At 53.9% G+C, this 18,119-nt stretch overlaps 8 protein-coding genes across 8 annotated transcripts; 3 read left to right on the top strand and 5 right to left on the bottom strand.

The window, feature by feature from the left end:
• Positions 1-662: 662 nt before the first annotated feature.
• CABS01_01417 (hydrolase) lies at positions 663-1,668 on the bottom strand (the record flags this gene model as incomplete). Its single annotated transcript, XM_060534797.1, has 2 exons — positions 663-1,511; positions 1,603-1,668. 2 exons carry the CDS (start codon positions 1,666-1,668, stop codon positions 663-665), a joined length of 915 nt encoding a protein of 304 aa, XP_060397986.1.
• Positions 1,669-2,453: 785 nt separating this feature from the next.
• CABS01_01418 (ABC transporter) lies at positions 2,454-4,850 on the bottom strand (the record flags this gene model as incomplete). Its single annotated transcript, XM_060534798.1, has 1 exon — positions 2,454-4,850. The coding sequence occupies one exon, from the start codon at positions 4,848-4,850 to the stop codon at positions 2,454-2,456; it is 2,397 nt and encodes a 798-aa protein (XP_060397987.1).
• An 856-nt stretch (positions 4,851-5,706) lies between these two features.
• Positions 5,707-7,159, bottom strand: CABS01_01419 (uncharacterized protein; the record flags this gene model as incomplete). Its single annotated transcript, XM_060534799.1, has 4 exons — positions 5,707-6,557; positions 6,608-6,808; positions 6,896-6,987; positions 7,062-7,159. 4 exons carry the CDS (start codon positions 7,157-7,159, stop codon positions 5,707-5,709), a joined length of 1,242 nt encoding a protein of 413 aa, XP_060397988.1.
• A 1,155-nt stretch (positions 7,160-8,314) lies between these two features.
• Positions 8,315-9,148, top strand: CABS01_01420 (clathrin light chain; the record flags this gene model as incomplete). Its single annotated transcript, XM_060534800.1, has 3 exons — positions 8,315-8,357; positions 8,410-8,633; positions 8,687-9,148. The coding sequence occupies 3 exons, from the start codon at positions 8,315-8,317 to the stop codon at positions 9,146-9,148; spliced, it is 729 nt and encodes a 242-aa protein (XP_060397989.1).
• Positions 9,149-9,503: 355 nt separating this feature from the next.
• Positions 9,504-9,968, bottom strand: CABS01_01421 (uncharacterized protein; the record flags this gene model as incomplete). The annotated part of the gene is made up of 4 exons (XM_060534801.1): positions 9,504-9,565; positions 9,620-9,680; positions 9,755-9,839; positions 9,964-9,968. 4 exons carry the CDS (start codon positions 9,966-9,968, stop codon positions 9,504-9,506), a joined length of 213 nt encoding a protein of 70 aa, XP_060397990.1.
• Positions 9,969-10,369: 401 nt separating this feature from the next.
• Positions 10,370-12,823, top strand: CABS01_01422 (pentatricopeptide repeat domain-containing protein; the record flags this gene model as incomplete). The annotated part of the gene is made up of 1 exon (XM_060534802.1): positions 10,370-12,823. One exon carries the CDS (start codon positions 10,370-10,372, stop codon positions 12,821-12,823), a length of 2,454 nt encoding a protein of 817 aa, XP_060397991.1.
• A 212-nt stretch (positions 12,824-13,035) lies between these two features.
• CABS01_01423 (SNARE domain-containing protein) lies at positions 13,036-14,289 on the bottom strand (the record flags this gene model as incomplete). The annotated part of the gene is made up of 3 exons (XM_060534803.1): positions 13,036-13,523; positions 13,577-14,136; positions 14,267-14,289. The coding sequence occupies 3 exons, from the start codon at positions 14,287-14,289 to the stop codon at positions 13,036-13,038; spliced, it is 1,071 nt and encodes a 356-aa protein (XP_060397992.1).
• A 1,472-nt stretch (positions 14,290-15,761) lies between these two features.
• Positions 15,762-16,757, top strand: CABS01_01424 (calmodulin; the record flags this gene model as incomplete). The annotated part of the gene is made up of 7 exons (XM_060534804.1): positions 15,762-15,824; positions 15,897-15,953; positions 16,036-16,051; positions 16,204-16,329; positions 16,398-16,468; positions 16,519-16,660; positions 16,723-16,757. The coding sequence occupies 7 exons, from the start codon at positions 15,762-15,764 to the stop codon at positions 16,755-16,757; spliced, it is 510 nt and encodes a 169-aa protein (XP_060397993.1).
• Positions 16,758-18,119: the final 1,362 nt, after the last annotated feature.

Below are 18,119 nucleotides of genomic sequence, written 5' to 3' on the forward strand. Positions count from 1 at the left end.
CACTCAGTAGAGAGGTGGAGAAATGCAGCATTGTCTCACACACTCCGGAAGCAGGAGCCCAAACAACCCCATCCACGATCCGCAGCTGAATAGGGTACAGAAATGAATGAGATGAAGTTGAAAATCCCGGGGATGCGGGTCGATTTTATGTTTCGAAACAAGCCGTTACCTGGAAGGCTCCCCCGGGGACCGAGACCTGCCGGGACTGGGGCGCCATTGGATTCGGGTCCCCCGTTTCTCATGTGCTTCGGGCACAACCGGAACCGGGTCACATCCCACCCGCTCGGCAACCTTGGCATCGATGTACACGAGTACACCTTATCTCAATAGGCTTGTAAAGAAGAACACCAAAAGGATGATTTGATATGTATTCGGCCCATGGGTGGGAGATGCTGCTGAATGAGAGTAGAAAAATCAAATAACTTGGATCATATTGATATACTGCTCAAAAGGAACTCATATATTGATCCTGCGAAATAGCGGCAACGTGCATGCCAACGGTATCCTCTCAGCTCTGGTACTTCATAGAGACTGGCGTGGGAGCCGGTATAACCTGCACCTTTCCAAGCACAGCCATGTATCACAATCCACATGTCAAGACACAAATACCGGTTCCATGGATGAGAGGCAGAGGCAGAGATCCCGCGGGCCCGTCCAGTCTCCTACAACTTCGACTCAGGCTTCGCTGCCGCAGGCTCTCCAGCCCTCTCGAGGATCCAATCCCCAACATCTTTGAAGAACTCGTCCTTGCACAGGTCCGCGTGCAGCTGGTGATACGCCCCCTCGTATGGCTTGTGGTGCCCGTCCTCAATCGTCGTCTGCGCACCGAACCACTTCTTGCTGGCGTTGAAGCATGTCGTCTTGTCCTCGGTGCCGTGGCCCAGCCAGAGACTCTTGACGTTGCCGCTCAGCGTCAGCTTGTTCTGCGCCAGCTGGTCCGTCCGCTCCAGCATGCCCGCCAGCCCCTCGAGCGTGCCCGTGTTGTGCATGAGGTCGTCGTCGCGGATGCTCTGCTGCGCCGCTTTATCGCGCGTGAGGTGTTCGGCGGGGATCTCGTTGACGAGCTGCTGCTTAGGTAGAACCTTACTCGCGAGCTTGCCGAAGAAGACCTTGAGGAAGCTCGGCTCCTCGCCGGGCGTGAAGGCGATAAAGGGGCTCTCGAGGAGCCAGCCGCGCACCTGACCGACGAGGTCGTGATACTGCGGGTCGCTGGCCAGCGCGAGGACCTGACCGCCGCCCATGGAGTGGCCCATGACAAAGAGCGGCGCGTCCGTAGGGGGCGACGGGATCTTGGATTTGATAAAGGCGGCCACGTCGGCGAGGACGCGCGACGTCGGGCCCGTGAGGCCCCGATCGGACTTGGACGCAGCGCTGCGGCCCCATCCGCGTTGGTCCCAGCTAAAGACCTGGATGCCGCGGCCGGCGAGGTTGGGGAAGAGCTCATCGTACCGTCCCACGTGGTCGCTGAAGCCGTGTACGAAGACGAGCTTGGCCTTGATGGGGCCCTCGGGCTGATGGTGCAGCGTCAGCTATGCCCGGGTGTTTGTTCATCATGGGATAACCCCAGGGATCGAGTGAGTGGGTGAATGAGTCTACACTTACCGTCCAAGTTGTGCTGTGAAGCTTGTGGCCGTCCACCTCAAAGGTGCCCTCAGTCTGCGTGGCCATAATGACGACGATGATGCTGTGAGATTGGTTGACGGGTTGCACGCAAGACTCTATGATTGCAGATATAAGTATATAGCGGAATTATCACGATGAACCACGGGTTATTAGAAGTGATGAGGTGAGATGAAATTCACGTGTTATTGTTGGGGTTCGGATTCAAGACATCCAAGGTGTAGTGGTGGTGGCGCTGTGGCCATGGGCCATGGCACTCAAAGAGCTGAGCTCCGCTTGCAGACATGGGGAGCTTGGAGCTTACTGCAAACTCCAACTTCTCCAATGAAACCTTCCGATCACCGTCCGTTTCTGGCTCAGCGACACAGGTACTCGCACGCCGACCTGCCGTTTGGAACGGCGTCAGGTTGAACAATGAAGAATTCTGAACTAGACTTTCCTAGTTGGCAAGGTGTCAGGAGCCATGCTACTCCAAGATAGACAACTAGAGGATCTCATACCTTAATCCTCGCAACCCCAAGAGTACCTCACACATCATATTCATATTCTGACAACAAGCGATCAAACGCATTCAAAGTATTGAATTTGGAGCACTCCATCAAGATCGAGCGGAGTTATTCTATGATGCTGTGTAACCGATGAATAGTTTGTAGTACACAAGACGGCAGCACGGTGTGAGCTGCGCCATAGTAGGAAGTGATTCGCCGTTGCTGCCGAACGGCTGCTTTATATTTGAGCAGCCGTTTTTTGATATGAAACACAAGAAAACCACACATTTACCCCCTTCAAAGCAATCCTACTCTTGTCCAGAGATCAAGTGGAATATGCTTTTTTCAGCGCCGTGCCTCCTTCTCCCTCGTCTGCTCCTGCAACTGCTCCTCAACCTCCTCTTCACCCTCCTCCCGCTCTAGGTCGGATTCGATTTCTTCCTCTTCTGTAATATGAGCTCTATCACTAGAGCGAGGGTCGGGAACGTCGCCGCCGCTCATCTGCCACTCCATGAGCTTGCTAAAGGCGCTGTCCTTGTCGGCAGAAAGCTCCGTGTACTTGCCAATTTCGGCAACTCCGCCGTTGTTGGAAAGGACAATGATCAGGTCAGACCGCTTAATAGTTGACAGTCGGTGAGCAATAGAAATGGTCGTGTTTCTGCCTCTGAGAAGCGAGGTAAGGGCGGCGTTGACAAGCGTTTCAGACTCGGCGTCCAAGGCAGAGGTAGCCTCGTCGAGGATAAGAATATCGGGGTCCTTGATCAACGCTCGCGCAATGGCGATGCGCTGCTTCTGACCTCCCGACAATTGTGAGCCTCTGGCTCCCACCTGCGTGTCCAATCCAGAGGGAAGATCGCTGATAAAGTTGCAGTTCGCCTTCCGCGCAGCTGCGATAATTTCAGCTCGGGTGGCGTTGGGCTTGCCATAGGAGATGTTGTCGGCAATCGAGCCAGAGAACAAGACAGGTTCCTGCGCAACCATGCCAATGCGGCGTCGCAGTGACTTAACATTCATCTTGGAAATGTCAACGCCATTGATAGTAATAGAGCCAGAGATAGGATTGTAGAATCGCAGCAGCAGGCCGGCAACGGTCGATTTACCACCACCGGAAGGCCCCACAACACAGACATTGCTGCCCGAAGGAATTTCAAAGTTGAGATCGTTGAAAATATTGACGGCAGGTCGTGTAGGGTAGGCAAATGAAACGTTTGAGAACCGAATCGGGCCCTGTGCCGACTTCACCTTGAGCCCGACTGTCTGCGAGATGCCCGGCTTTCGGTCTTGCAGCTCGAAGAGGCGGCTGGCAGCACCCACTCCTTTCATCAGCTCTGAATAGAAAGACGAAAGGCCAAACAGACTAGATCCTGCAAAAGCCGTGTACATCATGAAAGATGTCAGATCTCCCAGCGTCATGGCGCCGTCGCGGACAAAGTTACCGCCAACAACGAGCATGGCAAGGATGGTCATGTTACCAGCCCAGCCCGTCGAGGCGAAGAAAGTGGCAGCGATTGTAGATTCCTTCTTGCCCAAGGCAAAGATCTTCTTGACCTGGCGGTTGTAGCGGCCAACTTCTTGGACCTCTCCAACAAATGCCTGGCTCGTTTTCACGTTGCCGAGGCGTTCTTCAGCGATCTTCGTCAAGGTACCGAGATTCTTCTGGATTCCCTTGCTCACGTTTCTGATTGCGCGTCCGTAGAAGAAGGCTCCGACTGCGACGGGCGGCAACATGATTAGGAGAAGTCCAGTCAACTTGGGACTAAGCCAGACCATGACACAGAAACCGGCTCCTCCGCTGAAGAGAGCCCGCAGACCATCGCTGATGTTCTGGGTGATTGACTTGCCGACAATGACGGTATCGGAACTGAGTCGCGAAATGAGGTCTCCAACTCGGTTTGCATCGAAAAACTCGGCATCCTGTACATACGTTCGCCGATAGAGGGACGATCGCAGACGGGCGACGACCCGTTCGCCAACGATACGCAGGAGAATTACGCGTCCAAAGTTGGCCATGGCTCCGACGGTCAAGATGACACCCAAGGCTGTGAAAAACTGCGGCATGGTCAGGCCAAACAGGCGCGCGTCCTCAGCAGGGTCTTTGGTAGCCATGTCGAGGATTCTGCCGACGGAAAATGGGATGGACATGGTGACTCCGGATGAGATGACGAGGAAGATCATGGCGATTCCCAGCCACCGCAGCTCCGGCCGCGCAATCTTGATCAATCGCCAAATCTCGGAAAATCCGGCCTTGCCGCCTTGCGACTTGCCCTCCTTTGACAACTTGGCACTGAGGTTGACCTGAGCAGCCTTAGCAGCCCGCTCGCTCTTTTGGAAGTCATCAGGTTGTTCGGGATCTTGTGACGTGGGTTCGGTCTGGTTCGCGTCCCTGCCACCGTCTCGCGTAGCCGGTGTTTGCGTTGTAGCCTGGGAGTCTCGTTGCTTGGAAAATCCATTCGAGAAATAGCGCAAGATCGTGATCGGACCGGGCAGTTGAGGCTTTTGGGAGAGGGGAACGGGTCGCTGTAGCGAAGATCGGTGGATGGCAGCAGAGCGCACTGCAGGTAACGATTGAACGGGCTTCGAGCTGAAGCTTCTAATCTGTGAGAGGAGAGGATGTTGTAGTACTGGCGGTGTCGAGGTATTGCGCAGGCTGGGGAGGGTTGTCATCAGCGATGCCAATGTCGTCGGGCAGCTCCCGGCGCGGTGCGGGAGCAACACCGCGGATCGCACTACTCCCATAGCCATGGTGGAATCGAAGAAGAATTTATCTCATGGGAGGCGCATAGTCAGAAAGCGATGAAGGAGGGTGCACCATTATACGAAGAAGCTCGACGACGGGTTGCGCATGAATACAGCCACGACCTAGGTAGTTTAACGAAAGGACCGGAGAGATTCCGTCATCGGTTCGCACTCGAAATTTACAGCGCTCGATGCATGGCCCGTACCTTACCCGGAGGAATGCTGACAGCTGACGGGTCGCTGCTGCCCGCTACTTACCTGACCTGAGCAGGGCCCCTCGGTGATAGTCGGCCCGGGCATGTCTTTTCGCCGACCTGGATGCTGCCGTCACTCCGCAGCAGCCGAGGATCTAAAGGAACAGCACTAATAAGCAAATAAGCTACTTGCGGCAAAAAAGTGATTTAGATGCGGTTCGCCATTCCTTCTGGTCCAGATGCAAATCCTTGCATTGCTTCTCCATCATCAAGAAACCGAATCGGCTCAACTAATTGCTTGTCCTGTTTTGTTGTGATTCCTAGCTTCTTGGTTTCTTACATACTATAAAAACATGAGCCGGCGATTGGCTTCAACTCTTCTGATTTCCACCTCAAACCATGTCCCCAAGGATGGCCAGTTCCTAGAAGGTTGTTTCCTGCTTCGAATTAGGACTCAGAGTACAACTGTCGAGGTTCCGTCTCACAGAGATCCCTCGGGTGTTCGACTAATCTTCGTAGCTGGTCGCGAAAACTAATGACGCCTGCTGTGTGCTCTCTAGTATAATACTACATGCCCATGTCTGCCCATGTCTGCCCAAAACCTCTCAATGCCGTATCTGTGGCATAACGAGTAGTCGGAGCGGCGCAGTCTCTAACACACTGGTTATTCACGCGCTGCCATTGCTTTCCTTACGCAGCATTTCTGCTACATCGGCATCAATTCCATCGTCACCTCCGAGGTCAGGGAACTCGTCTCCGTCGATTCGGCGTCTCTTCTTCGCGCCGTTTGCTGAGACAGGGATAGATTGGTATTGCGAGGCAAGGGCTGACAGCATCTCAATGCCCGAAGCTGCTGGAGGCTGGAAACCCTGGCTCGATGCTGAGCGGGCACGATCCTCTTCTGCATGGTGAGGAACAGGCGGCTCATCATGGACAGGGGGAGGGGTGAGCGCCTCTACAGACGGCGGTGTGAAGGCCTCCACGGGGGGAGGTGTAAGCGCCTCGACTTCTGGTCTCTCAGGTTCAGGGGTCTTGGATGCTCCGTTGCCAGGGGATTGCGAAGCCTCGTGAGTCGGCAGTCCCCGCATAATGGCTTGCTCAATCTCACGTCTCTTCTCCTCCGTCTCTGCCTTACGTGACATCAGGTCGGCATGCTGCCTCTCGTCGTTCGCGAGTGCCTCCTGACTTGCGCTGAGCATCTTCTCCAACTCGCCAATGAGGCCCTTTCGGGCCTTAACGCACTCTGCCACAGCGCCCTCAGCACTCGCCAAACTCTTCAAGAGACCATTAAGTCTTGCCGCGTAGACGGGAGCCGATGGGACAGGTGTCGAGGGGTCGGTAACCTTTTCAAAATCCTGGTTGGCGGTGCTCACAGCCGTCTTAGTGGGCAGGTTGAGCTTCGAGACATTGGTATAGGAGGTGACGAGCGGAGTAAGCTCTGCGGGAACGGAAGGACCACCACCGCCAATTCCGGGACTAGCGAAGTTTGCCTTGGCAGTTCCGCGAGCCTTATCGAGTTCTAAAGCATCATCAGTATATGTTGCTGTCGTATTTGGGGAAAACGTCTACCATCAATGCCACGTTCGATGGCCTGTTGAACCGGTGGCTCGAAAATGAAGCGGTCTTTCCAGACGTCGATGACCCTTCTGAGCTTGTTCTGGATCTCAGCCGGCGCTCCCTTGTAGGCCAAAGCTGTCGCCTCAGCGATGACTGGAGAAAAGGCAACAAGGAAGTCGTCCTTGTGCCGAGCCTTTGATTGCTGGGTGACCTCTGTGAATGTGTAAGAATCATTCTTTTTATATATACATGAGTCCTCATCAGGAAGACAGGGGTTTTGCAATGCTTGAAGGCTCTTACCATTTGCAAGATAGACCAAGCTTAGTCTCTTGGTGCTTGATGAGTCTCGAAGACGCTGCATCCATAGGGCAACTGTGCGATCTGCATGTCTCCTGTGAAGAGGCCAAAGTCAGTTTGCACTGAAGTGAGAACGGTATGAGTATCGGGACTCATCGGCTTAGCTTACTTATGGAACATGATCCATTGCGCAGCAGTCGCAATGCTGTCATGGCTCTCATTGAGGGCCGATAGCTTTGCCAGCACAGCATCGTCGTTGTACGCCATTTTAGTATGGGTGCTGTAGATATGTAGGAAGTGGTCTCTGCGACGGTGTCGGTAGTGGGAAGGCACCCAATTGCTTTACTTGAAGTAAACACGATCTGAGGACGGATGTGTTTTCTTGCCCTTTCCTTTGATAAAAAAAGCAAACCCGAGCCGAAATTGAATTTTGGGTAGCTAAGGTTGATGTGAAGATGGCTTAAAGAACTTCTGTCGAAGTTGAAAAAAAGAACCCTCTCCGAAATGTAGTGCTTGAAAAAGTTTCAAACGATATTAGACCAGCGAGGTGGTGAGGTAGGCTAGGTAGGCGAGAGAGCGAAAGGAAGCAAGGCAGTGAAAGAATGAGTGGGACAGAGTGAGGGAAAGAAGGATGGAAGGTATTCAATCAGTCAGTCAATGGAATCTCTAGGCTTGAAATCCTAGTAGCAAACACCTGACCTCCCAAAGCTGCTTCCGCAAAGCGTCCAGATCAATGCATCTAGCAGCCCTCCTGCACCGATGGCCAACCAGTAAGACAGATGGATTGGAGACCCAGAATCACGACACTTCTGGTCAGTGAGATGAAATGGTGGACTTTGCTGGTGACGAGAGAGATGGCGATATGGAAGTCAGTTAACGGAGGTCAACCAGAATCAAAACAACGCTGATGGCTCAGACGTGGTCGCTCCTGCTCTCTCTATAGTAATGCATTAAGTAGAGATTCGCCTCGCAGTATCCAGTATATGCATATATCCACAGATTTCCCTCACCCTGGAATCCCTAGCCATAGGGGGCTGCTCGGACCACATGGGTGACACTTCAGAAGAGGCGCATTCAACTAACCGATGGGAACAGCTTCAAAGTGGATACCTGTTACTACACACTGCACACGGCAAGCACCACGAGACATCCCATTCAAGGTAACCTCCCGTTGTCCCTATCACATATCAAAGGTACCTTACATTCCATACTTCACCTCAACTTATTTCTGCAAGCCTACAGCCGCGATTGCATTCAAGTGTCTCCAGGAAGAAAACTCCGTTATTGACAACCAGGCTGTACAGCTTTATTTCTGGGTGGAATTCTATCCCAATCGGCTCCTTGGCATCTGATCCCCAGCAGCCACGTCGACAACCTGCCCATCTTTCCTATTCTTCAACAACCCACAATCCAGACATCAAAATGGCCGACAGATTCCCTTCGCTAGAGGATTTCGATTCGGGTGGTAGGTAGTCTTAGCGCAAATGTGCTTCCTCAGGCTGACAGATTGCATTCAGCCCAAACCGACATCAAGGATACCGGCGCCGAACCATCTACCGACGACTTCCTTGCCCGCGAGAAGGCGCTTCTTGGTGACGATGCCGATCAGTTTGCTACCGGTGATGATGCCATCGCCTTTGGAGCGGGTGACGATGATCTCCTTGGAGGTGGAGGTAGCGGAAACGTCATCAGCGAGGAGTCGACATTCGAGTCGCAATTCCCAGACCTTGCCCAGAACGAGGTTCGTCATTCCACAGTTTCGCCCCACGAACCATCTAACAGATGAATATATAGGCCATCACTGGCGAGATTCCCGGCGCTGGCATCACCGCTGCTCCTAGCGTAAACTACAACTCTGGCTACAATGCCTTCGTCGAGGAGGAAGAGGAGCCCGCGGTCATCCGTGAGTGGCGCGAGAAGAGAGATGCGCAGAACGAGAAGCGGGCACAGCAATTCGCCCAGCAGCGTGAGGAGACGATTAAGGAAGCCAGAGAGAACATTGACGATTTCTATAACAACTACAACGCCAAGAAGGAGAAGGGCATTGCCCAGACGCAAAAGGATGCTGAGAAGTTCCTCGCCAGCCGTGAGGATACTGTCTCTGGCGGCACGAGCTGGGAGAGAATCGCGAAGCTGGTCGATGTCAGCGGAAAGGGCTCTAAGGGTGGCGCCTCCGGCTCCGGCAAGGAGCGCTTCCGCGAGCTCCTCATCAGTCTGAAGAAGGACGAGAAGGCACCTGGAGCCAGCGGCTACTAGATGCTGCGAATGAAAGATGAATGAGAGGAGCGGCTGTAGCTGTCCAAGAGGGTTGGGTGACGCTCAAGCACTAGATTTTGACGTTACTTACGGTGCCGATGCGCATGTGTATTCTAGATGACCTTTTCTGCCTAATGAACGGAGCGGGAAAAGGTTGGCCATTTGATTATTTTGACAGGCATAGTCAAAAAGGAGAACTCCCACGATCGACGTCATTACGTTTCTCGGTTTTTGTCAACATGTCACTAAGGAAGAATGGCCTAGTGAAGCCCATTTGGTCTATTGGTCGCCCTACGAATCATACAGTCCTTTCCCGAGCCTCTCGCTACGGGGTGGTATCCATCGCGAGCAGCGTCTATTCCTTGCCGAAGTAAGTATTGTAGCCGAGGACCTTGCGGCCCATGCCGTAGAAGGAGACTGCTGGATGTGAGTATTCGTCCTTATGAGTTTTCGAGCAAGTAACAAACATACCACCAAGAGATCCCCACAGAAGGGTAACGTAGGGGATCATGTACCAGCGGGAGCGAGGGTTCTGCGGTTATCGAGTCAGCGTCCGTCCGTCGGTGCAGGCGCCAATTGCGCATATCCAGAGTCAATTCGACATACAATCTTCCAGACACGGGTGTGGTCCTTGTAGGCGGCCTGGTAGAACTTCTGGAGGTCGGGGACCTTGTTCTTCGCGTCGACGATACTGTGTGGACGTCAGAAATGCCCTCGTATGATAATTGTTCTCGACTTCGACATGGACGGCGATTGACGGCGACAGCGTTCCGTCGACCGCCGGTCGGTCTCTCGTCTACTTAAAAGGCACGTACCCCATTTTGATCGATTCAATTGCGATTGACTTCGGATTTGTGGTGGTTTACAGCTTCGAAGGCTTTCTCGTATGTCGGCTTTGAAGGACGGACGGAGCAATCAGGAAGATGGGCTCATGCCTTGCGTGGGCCGAAAGGCTCCCGACTGACTCAGCAGGGCCCGCTTTCTAGGTACACACCGACGAATGGCGCGGAGCTCAATTCGGTTGACGGATGGATATTGCTTGGGAACTTTTTGGCCCAGATCTGAATTTCCTCCAAGCTTGCAATTGTTAGATCCCTCCTGCAGATTCAGCCTCGCGATGCAGCCCGCCACCGAACCTTAGCTTTCGTTCAATGTGCCAGCTGCTATGCTTAATGCCCCGTCTCGACGCAATTGTGCTTTGCTGGTTCTTCACGCGGGGCAATGCAATTGGCCTCGCAATGCCTCTGTCACTTGAATAGAGCAGCATGCCTCGGCCGGCGGCAATCACATCAAGGACTCGGCGCGATTCGACAAACAGTCCCAGCGTTACTGAGAAATTCACGCAGAAGCTTCGCTACCTCGAAACACTCGTTACGCGCTCCCAACCTTGACCCGCGCGCATCTAGTCTTCCAAGATGTAGCCCAACTTCACTGCACCCAGTCGTCAATGCCCGCGACTTGAGCAGCACGACCACCAAAACGGACAGTCCGCCGAAACCTTCAGATAGTCTGCGTTTGGGATCGAGACCAGGCATTCTTCAACCTCGAACCACTCGAGGTCGTCTCATACAACGAGAACCCGATTCCGGCACCAACATCGACCCAGAAGGAGGCATCTGGCTTTCCGATAAATCCGATATTGAACTCGGCGGAATACCGGAGAACGAAGATGATCCTTCGCTCTGGCTCAGCGTACTTGTTGCCGCAAAGCAAAAACAGGGGAGAGGCGGCGTCCTTGCTGTTTGGGAGGCTGTGAAACGGCGCAGGTCATGGAGGGACGTGACGAGCGAAGAAGCAAAATCATTATGGGGCATCATTCTGGAAAACGTCCTCCACGACGAGGACAGGCTCAAGGACGTTGCGTTATTCGCAGAGCGTCTCCTTCATGATAACTCTGCCCAATGGCCGTCGTTATACCTGACCACAGTCTCGTACTGTCTTCGGAAGGGCCAGTACCGGCGAGCACTGCAGTGGCACATGCGTCTGATGCCGAACTTTGACCCCGGACAGGAAGCCTTCGGTGCCTTATTACGAGAATTCGCGGCTACCAGCGACCCCGACATGCAACAGGTATTACAAGCTCTGTATCTGACAGCCATACACCGCGGGTTATACAATGAGATCATCCCCCTCCTCTACGAACGCGGCCTTTCTCAACAATGCGCCGGATGGCGTCATGCGTTCATACACCACGACGATCTACCCCCACCGAATATCGAGTCACAGCCGTATTTGAGGTTTCTTGCCCGTTACTACCCAACCATCACCCTTGAACTAGAGGAACAGGTCGTCATTGGCTTGAACTCCAAGGCCTACTGGGACGCCCAGGACGACTCATTGTGGGATGCCATTCATGACACACATGGCGATGAGAGTGGGCCTCCGGGAAGACAGCACAGTGATAAACTTGGAGCGCGGTGGTTTGCAAGTTCTTGGGTGCCTCTTGACTTTGCAATTCATGCTGTTCATGCCCTCGGGGTGCACCACATCGGCCCTCTGTCACTCCAGTCGATTGCCTTGCGCGAACCGACAGCCAAAGGGGTCTTGGCCCGGATCGAACAGCTACGAGCAGTGAATATTGGCATTGGACACTCAGCTTACGCGTGGGTGCTGAAACGATTCGCCGAGAATAACGAGGACGAGCTGCTCGCGGAATTGCTGCATACCGACATACACCCAGACGTCTTCGACGACCCTGCGATGCTTGCCAGCATCCGTGACAAGGCCTTTGATGAGGGAGACTGGAAGACACACCGGCTCTTGCTGTCCGTCCAGCCCGCAATGGTGGAAGATTCGGTCGACTCCACGTCGAACGTCTTGTTGCACCATCTCGTCGACGAAGGGAGGTTCAAACAAGCTTTGGCTTTGCTGGATGAAATGCGAACGATGGACATCGGGGTCCACGCATCAACGATACAACACATCTGCGCGAGTCTTCTCGATCCCTTGCCGTGGAATCCAAAAACGACGACATCCAACCAGGAGGCGTTTTCCACGGCCATCGCCTTCCTTACACGCCTGACGCTGTTGCAAAAGCCTCTACATTCGCGCTACTGGCAGAAGGTACTCTTCGGACTCGGCAAATTTGGTCGCTTCGATGTGTTGGAGGACATCAGCCTTGGCATATTGGACACGCACCGGCATCTTTGCATCTCTAATGCCGGACTGCTTCCGGTCCATCCGCTGGATGCACCGCCTCTGTGTGTAGAGAGCTCGACTAGAAACGTTTTTGTCCCGACAGACTTGCCCATATCCCATGAGCAGCACCCGATGCGCCGAATCTTTGATAACCCTGCTCTACACGCCGCCATTGCCCGTTGGGGATTCAAGGCCGGCGGGTTGCGATGCCTCGATCCTGCGGGGGATTTCCCCGCGAATAAGGAGGTACCAGGCGGTGGGTTCTCCCTCGCTCGGGGCGTGCGATTGCTCGCGGCACTGAATGATCGAGGCATTCCGTTCCGAACGTCTGTTGTCCAGGAGGAGGTCGTCAAGTGCCTGGCTCGGACGTACCTAGCCCAAGCCAACGGCGCGCCCAGGGTGCAGGCGCGATTGCCCCCGTTGAACAGCATTCGGGAGCTTTTTAACAAGGCGGCTGGACGTAGGCTTTTGCCAGACGTTGCAGAATTACAAGACCTTATGATGGATGCACGGGGGAAGCAAAGGAGAGGACACTGACTGCTGCCGCGAGAGCAGTTCGCCTGTTGTAACACCATGTAATAAATAACACCCATGCCCAAGACACAGCGACGCTGGATGATCTTAATTATCATTGCAGGTCGATGATGGATTCCATAATCGCTAGACATTTGTTCTAAAATAAGAAAATTCATACATTTAGCTTACACCAACTTCTTCGTCTCTTCATTGAAGTGCCCATTTGGATTTCTTCACTCGTCGTCACCGCCTCCGCGTTTCTTGGGTTTGATGACCAACAGGATGATCATACCCGCGATAATGAGGAGGAGAAGCAGGATAATCTTGCGCTTGGTCGTCTTCTTCTGGTACGTGTCGGCGATGACGAGCTCCTTCTCGGCCCCCTTTACGTCGGTAGTCATCCGTTCCACGTTGTAGTCTATCCTGTCCAGCATGGTGCCCTGGTCAATGACCATGTTCTGCAGGTCGCGGAATATGTCGGCGAGCTCGATAATGCCCTGTGCAATGTCCTCGATTTCGCGCTCGCGTTGGATGATGGCCGCGTCGTTGGACTGCAGGAGCTTTTGCTGCGTTGCTTGGAGCGTCGATTGTGAGAAGGACCTGTCGGCGTCCGACTCGACCATGGACGGGTCGAGGTACGAGTTGAAGGGCTGAGGTGTTGATCCCCTTTCGCCTGGCACGCCTACGCCGCCTGTGCTGAGACCGCTCATCCCGCGTAGTTCTACGCATATTGTTAGCGTACCATTTTCTCCTTTTATATCCCGCGGTACTGACTTTTCAAGTATGCGCTTTGCTTCTTTCTGAAGAGCGCGCTGGCTTCCTGCACCCGCGAAGCCAGGGATATCTGGATGTTCTTTGCCATGGTCTCCTCCGCGCTGGTAATCGTTCCAGAATGCTTCGAGTCCCTCACCATCTGCTCAACCCGTTGAATGCAACCATGGCAGTCGTGAAACCCCTTTGTGATCTGCTGCGTGAGCCTCTCAATTTCCCGCTCCTCGGCCTTTTTCGCATCCTCATCGTTGAACCCCGGCAGTACGTGTTTCTGGTGCAGGCGCTCGAGGGCCTGGCTCCTGGTAGCAATATCGGCGAGGAGGTCGGTGATCTCGTCGGATATGTCGGCCCAGCGTGGGGGTAGGAGGTCCATCTCTATGACGGCGTCGCCATCATCTTCGAAGGCGCCGGCCGAGAGAAGGCCGCGCGTGTCGTCGTTGCCGCTGGCATAGCTGGTGTTCCCCGGGAAGCTATCGCCGAAGCCATTCCCACCGGCCGCGCTACCGCTGTACTTTGTCCGTTTTGTCGGGTGGTGCGCGTACGACTGCCGATAGGAAATGTAGCTGGAGGTCGGAATGCGTTGTTAGCAAATCAGTAATCGATCTTGGTTCCCGTCCAGCAAACTGAAGGCAGAGTAGCCCAGGTGAAGACGATGCGGGCATTGTGAGAGCGAACAAGGGCGACTAAACGTACAGATTCGTGCGGTCTCGCCACATAGCGGACGCCAGAGTAGGCCGCAATGGCGCTGCTCAGCCTGGTGTCCTTTGTCGCTCGCTGCGCGGGCCGCTCAGGGTCGCCGTCATGAACGAGAGGTCGCAATTACGGAACAGGACACCATTGGCGTTGGTCGAGCACAAGGTTGCGGCGACGTGGATGTTGTGTGGTCGAGGGAGTCTTTTGGGAAATGTACGTTAGATTAGATGATTTAGTTGTGCCAAGGGCGGAATTGGTTCAGCTCTCTAATACCGGTAAAGATCCCAGGTCTGGCCGGCTTTCAGCTTCGGGTCGCAATTATTAATTAGCAGAAAGCGATTGATTTGTGGTTAATTTGGAAGATAGCCAAGTCAAGCCCTCAACAAAAGACAAGCACGGATACGTAGGGAAGCTCTTGGATCACAAGTCAAGGTGATAGGATGAAAAGGTAAAGTGAGTTGAAGTATGTGGTGGTAGTGGTGGTGTTGGTTGATTATGCCACCCTGTGTAGAGATGCGCCGACTAGCTTGCATTAACTCGCTGATGAAATGGACAGGTATCGCATGCCAGGATGGGAGCCTTTGGCAATGGGGACGGATTGCGTCAGGTCCACGGGTCTTATTCAGTTGTCTGCGGATTGAGCCGCGTGTGGGCCGGGCCAAATCCCAATGGCTCCGTACCGTCGAGGCAACCTGCCTCTAAGAGGGACTCTGTAAGGAACCTTCAGGTACCTACCCAGCTAGGTACCTTGCCTTAGGTACCTTACCTACCTTAGGTTGGCGACGCGGCACTGCTCGACGTCAATTGGTGTGCTGTTCTTTATGCATCCGCCGCTTCAGGGTGTCTTATGTCAGCTTTTTCTACCACTCTGTACTCAATTTAGGTGAAGATGGAATGCAATGGATGAGCAATAGGTAGGTACGGAGTACAAGTGGGCCAGACAGTGGGCGTAATGGGACGCCTGGACACCTGGCACCTTCCAGACCGTCCGTCCAAACCGTCATCCTTTCATTCAGGGGCCTTTCTCTACTATGTAGGTAGGTACTCCGTAGCTTAGGTTCGGTGACACCGCCAAGTGCACAGCGACCCCTGGCACCATAGATTGGCCCATCAGGCTGGGAGACGCGGTGACTTGACACGCTGAGAGATGAAGCTACCGTCCTGGAAAGACGCCCGCTGCCCAATGGTCGAGGCAACCTATGGCTGTCCCGGTCAGCCACAGACTGAGCAGGCGGCCCGTCAGCTTCGACCCTTCGACGCCCGCGGCCCCCCTATCGCCCGACGTTCTCCCCCGGTCTGCCCCATCTCTCCCCACGAGCTGCACACTACAGAAAAGCTCGACCCCCCAAAGGCATCCAGTAGCATCTAATCTGGCCAAGGCTTCCGAATACTTTCGTGAACATCTTCCAACTCCATAACATACGGCCCCATTCGACGTAGACCGCTTCCAGAACCAGTCCCGTATTCTCACAACAAACCATCGTCAACATTCGCCATGGTCAGTTGTCCAAACTCCGAGCTCCGTCCTCTATGCCGCCTTTATGCTACCTCTCGTGAGGTGACCCCGCGACTGAGGGGCTACCGACGCTATTTTCGGCGAGCTGAACTGACACGGCTACCCTCAATCTAGGCTGACTCCCTCACCGAAGAGCAAGTTTCCGAGTTCAAGGAGGCCTTCTCCCTCTTTGTAAGTCACTCCGAGTTCGTCCCGGACGAAGTTCCTTTTCCTCAAAAGGTATTTTCGGATGTGAGCTGACCCATTCATACAGGACAAGGACGGCGATGGTCAGTACCTGGTCCCCCCCTTTCCCTTTCTCTCGACCCCGCGCCAGTACAATTTCGACTCCCGCGACCGCTTCGATACGAGATCAGCATTGGGACATTGTCGAGATTTGATCATGTGGATTTCAGGGCACGGAGCTAAAGAATACGGACAGGACAAATTACAACCAAGGAGCTCGGCACCGTCATGCGCTCCCTGGGACAGAACCCCTCCGAGTCTGAGCTTCAGGACATGATCAACGAGGTTGACGCCGACAACAACGGAACGATCGACTTCCCTGGTAGGTCTACACAATAACCACTGGCAATCACGCACACGAAAGCGACTCGCTGACGAATAATCTGGCAGAGTTCCTCACCATGATGGCCCGCAAGATGAAGGACACCGACTCCGAGGAGGAGATTCGTGAAGCCTTCAAGGTGAGACGAGCTAGTGCAACCCGCACGTAGACAACGCTGACAAGAGAAAGGTCTTTGACCGCGATAACAACGGCTTCATATCCGCCGCCGAGCTTCGCCACGTCATGACTTCAATCGGCGAGAAGCTCACCGACGATGAGGTTGATGAGATGATTCGCGAGGCTGACCAGGACGGCGATGGACGCATTGACTGTAAGAACGCGACATCCGTGTTCACGCTGCTCATTGCTCACGTTGCTAACACACGTTCCCAGACAACGAGTTCGTCCAACTCATGATGCAGAAGTAAGGCGTCAAGTTGGTCGAGCGGCTGTAGGTCGAACCTATTCACGGTGACATTGGCCGCGCAGCATTTGTTCCTTGCGAGAAACGACACGAACGGTCTTCAAAGGGCCAGGCTGGTCAGAAGGTATTCTTTTAGACCGTGGGAGTTGGCATACGAGAATAACCAGCGAAAGGACGAGTTTGATATTCGGACGGTTGAGGGGGGCTCTATGCATTCGTCTCGCTGCCAGCACGCTTGCCTGTTTCATTCCCGTTCTATCACGATGCTTATTTAACGAACACACTCTCCTACACCTACACCGACACAGACACAAGACACATTCTGAATGACACGGGAGTTACGCTTAGAAGGGGGTCTCCTCCAGGGCGGCGAATGCAAAAGTCAATCAACCCGGCGATTTCATCAAGTGCAATTGCGAAGCTTGACGATGCTTATGATTTGGTACCAGGCGCGTGAATGCTGCCATGGCTTCTCCGCGGCGAGCATCACATGCTGAAATATGACGCCAATGACCGCGTTGAGCACTCGCTGGGTGGGCAAAGTAGTCTGTTGCACCCAGGCTGATAATGACAGCGGGCAACAGAGGCACTGTGTAAGCTTGTTCATCAAAGGACGGAGTCATGAAGATGGATAGACGATCACGTTGTGCCACACGTATTATCCATGACCTGGTACATGCTGAGCCAGAGAGCTAGGCCGGCAGAGCAATCTAGCTTGGCAGGGCTGCAGGCACCGCCCCGATCCGCCCCTCTAGATGTTCCAAGTGTGCGTATCGTATAGTGAAGCAAACCTTGAACTGCCATCCGTTGTCGTGACTATCTGCTGCTTAGATGGTCTGGACTATCTTGGTATAGTGCACGTGAGGTTGACAACAAGCTGCACGACGCATCGTCAATGCTGCTTCTAGGGAATTGATATTCAGAGTCTAAGTTGGGACTATGGACTGAATAAAATGTGAACCGGATGTAGCAAGGGAAAGACCGGGTTGGAAGCTCTTCAGGTCTTACAAGACTCGGGAACATGAGGTGTTATCTTGGTGGTGAAGCCCAGGCACACAAGCCAAGATCCCATTAGCTTAGAAACACGGATGCCAGCTAAGCACCTTAAGGTACAGTATCCGTAAGGTAAGGTACTACACGACACGCTGAAGGACCCCTAAAGCCCCCTATCAAAGGTCAATGGCCTTTGAAGTACCACATAATTCGTTTGCGCCTGAAATGTAGGGCCAAGTCCACACGTCGGCCCCACACCTGTGACGGCGCTGCACGGTGCACCTCCAATGCCAGGCCACGGATGCATGTCGCTCAACCCGCCGGGCCTGACATCCTTGGCCCCGTCTATCTGGTCTATTCGTCGGTCCTTAGC

This window comes from Colletotrichum abscissum (genome assembly GCF_030869225.1).
Source record: "Colletotrichum abscissum strain IMI 504890 chromosome Unknown Scaffold_3.1, whole genome shotgun sequence".
Lineage (NCBI taxonomy): Eukaryota > Fungi > Ascomycota > Sordariomycetes > Glomerellales > Glomerellaceae > Colletotrichum > Colletotrichum abscissum.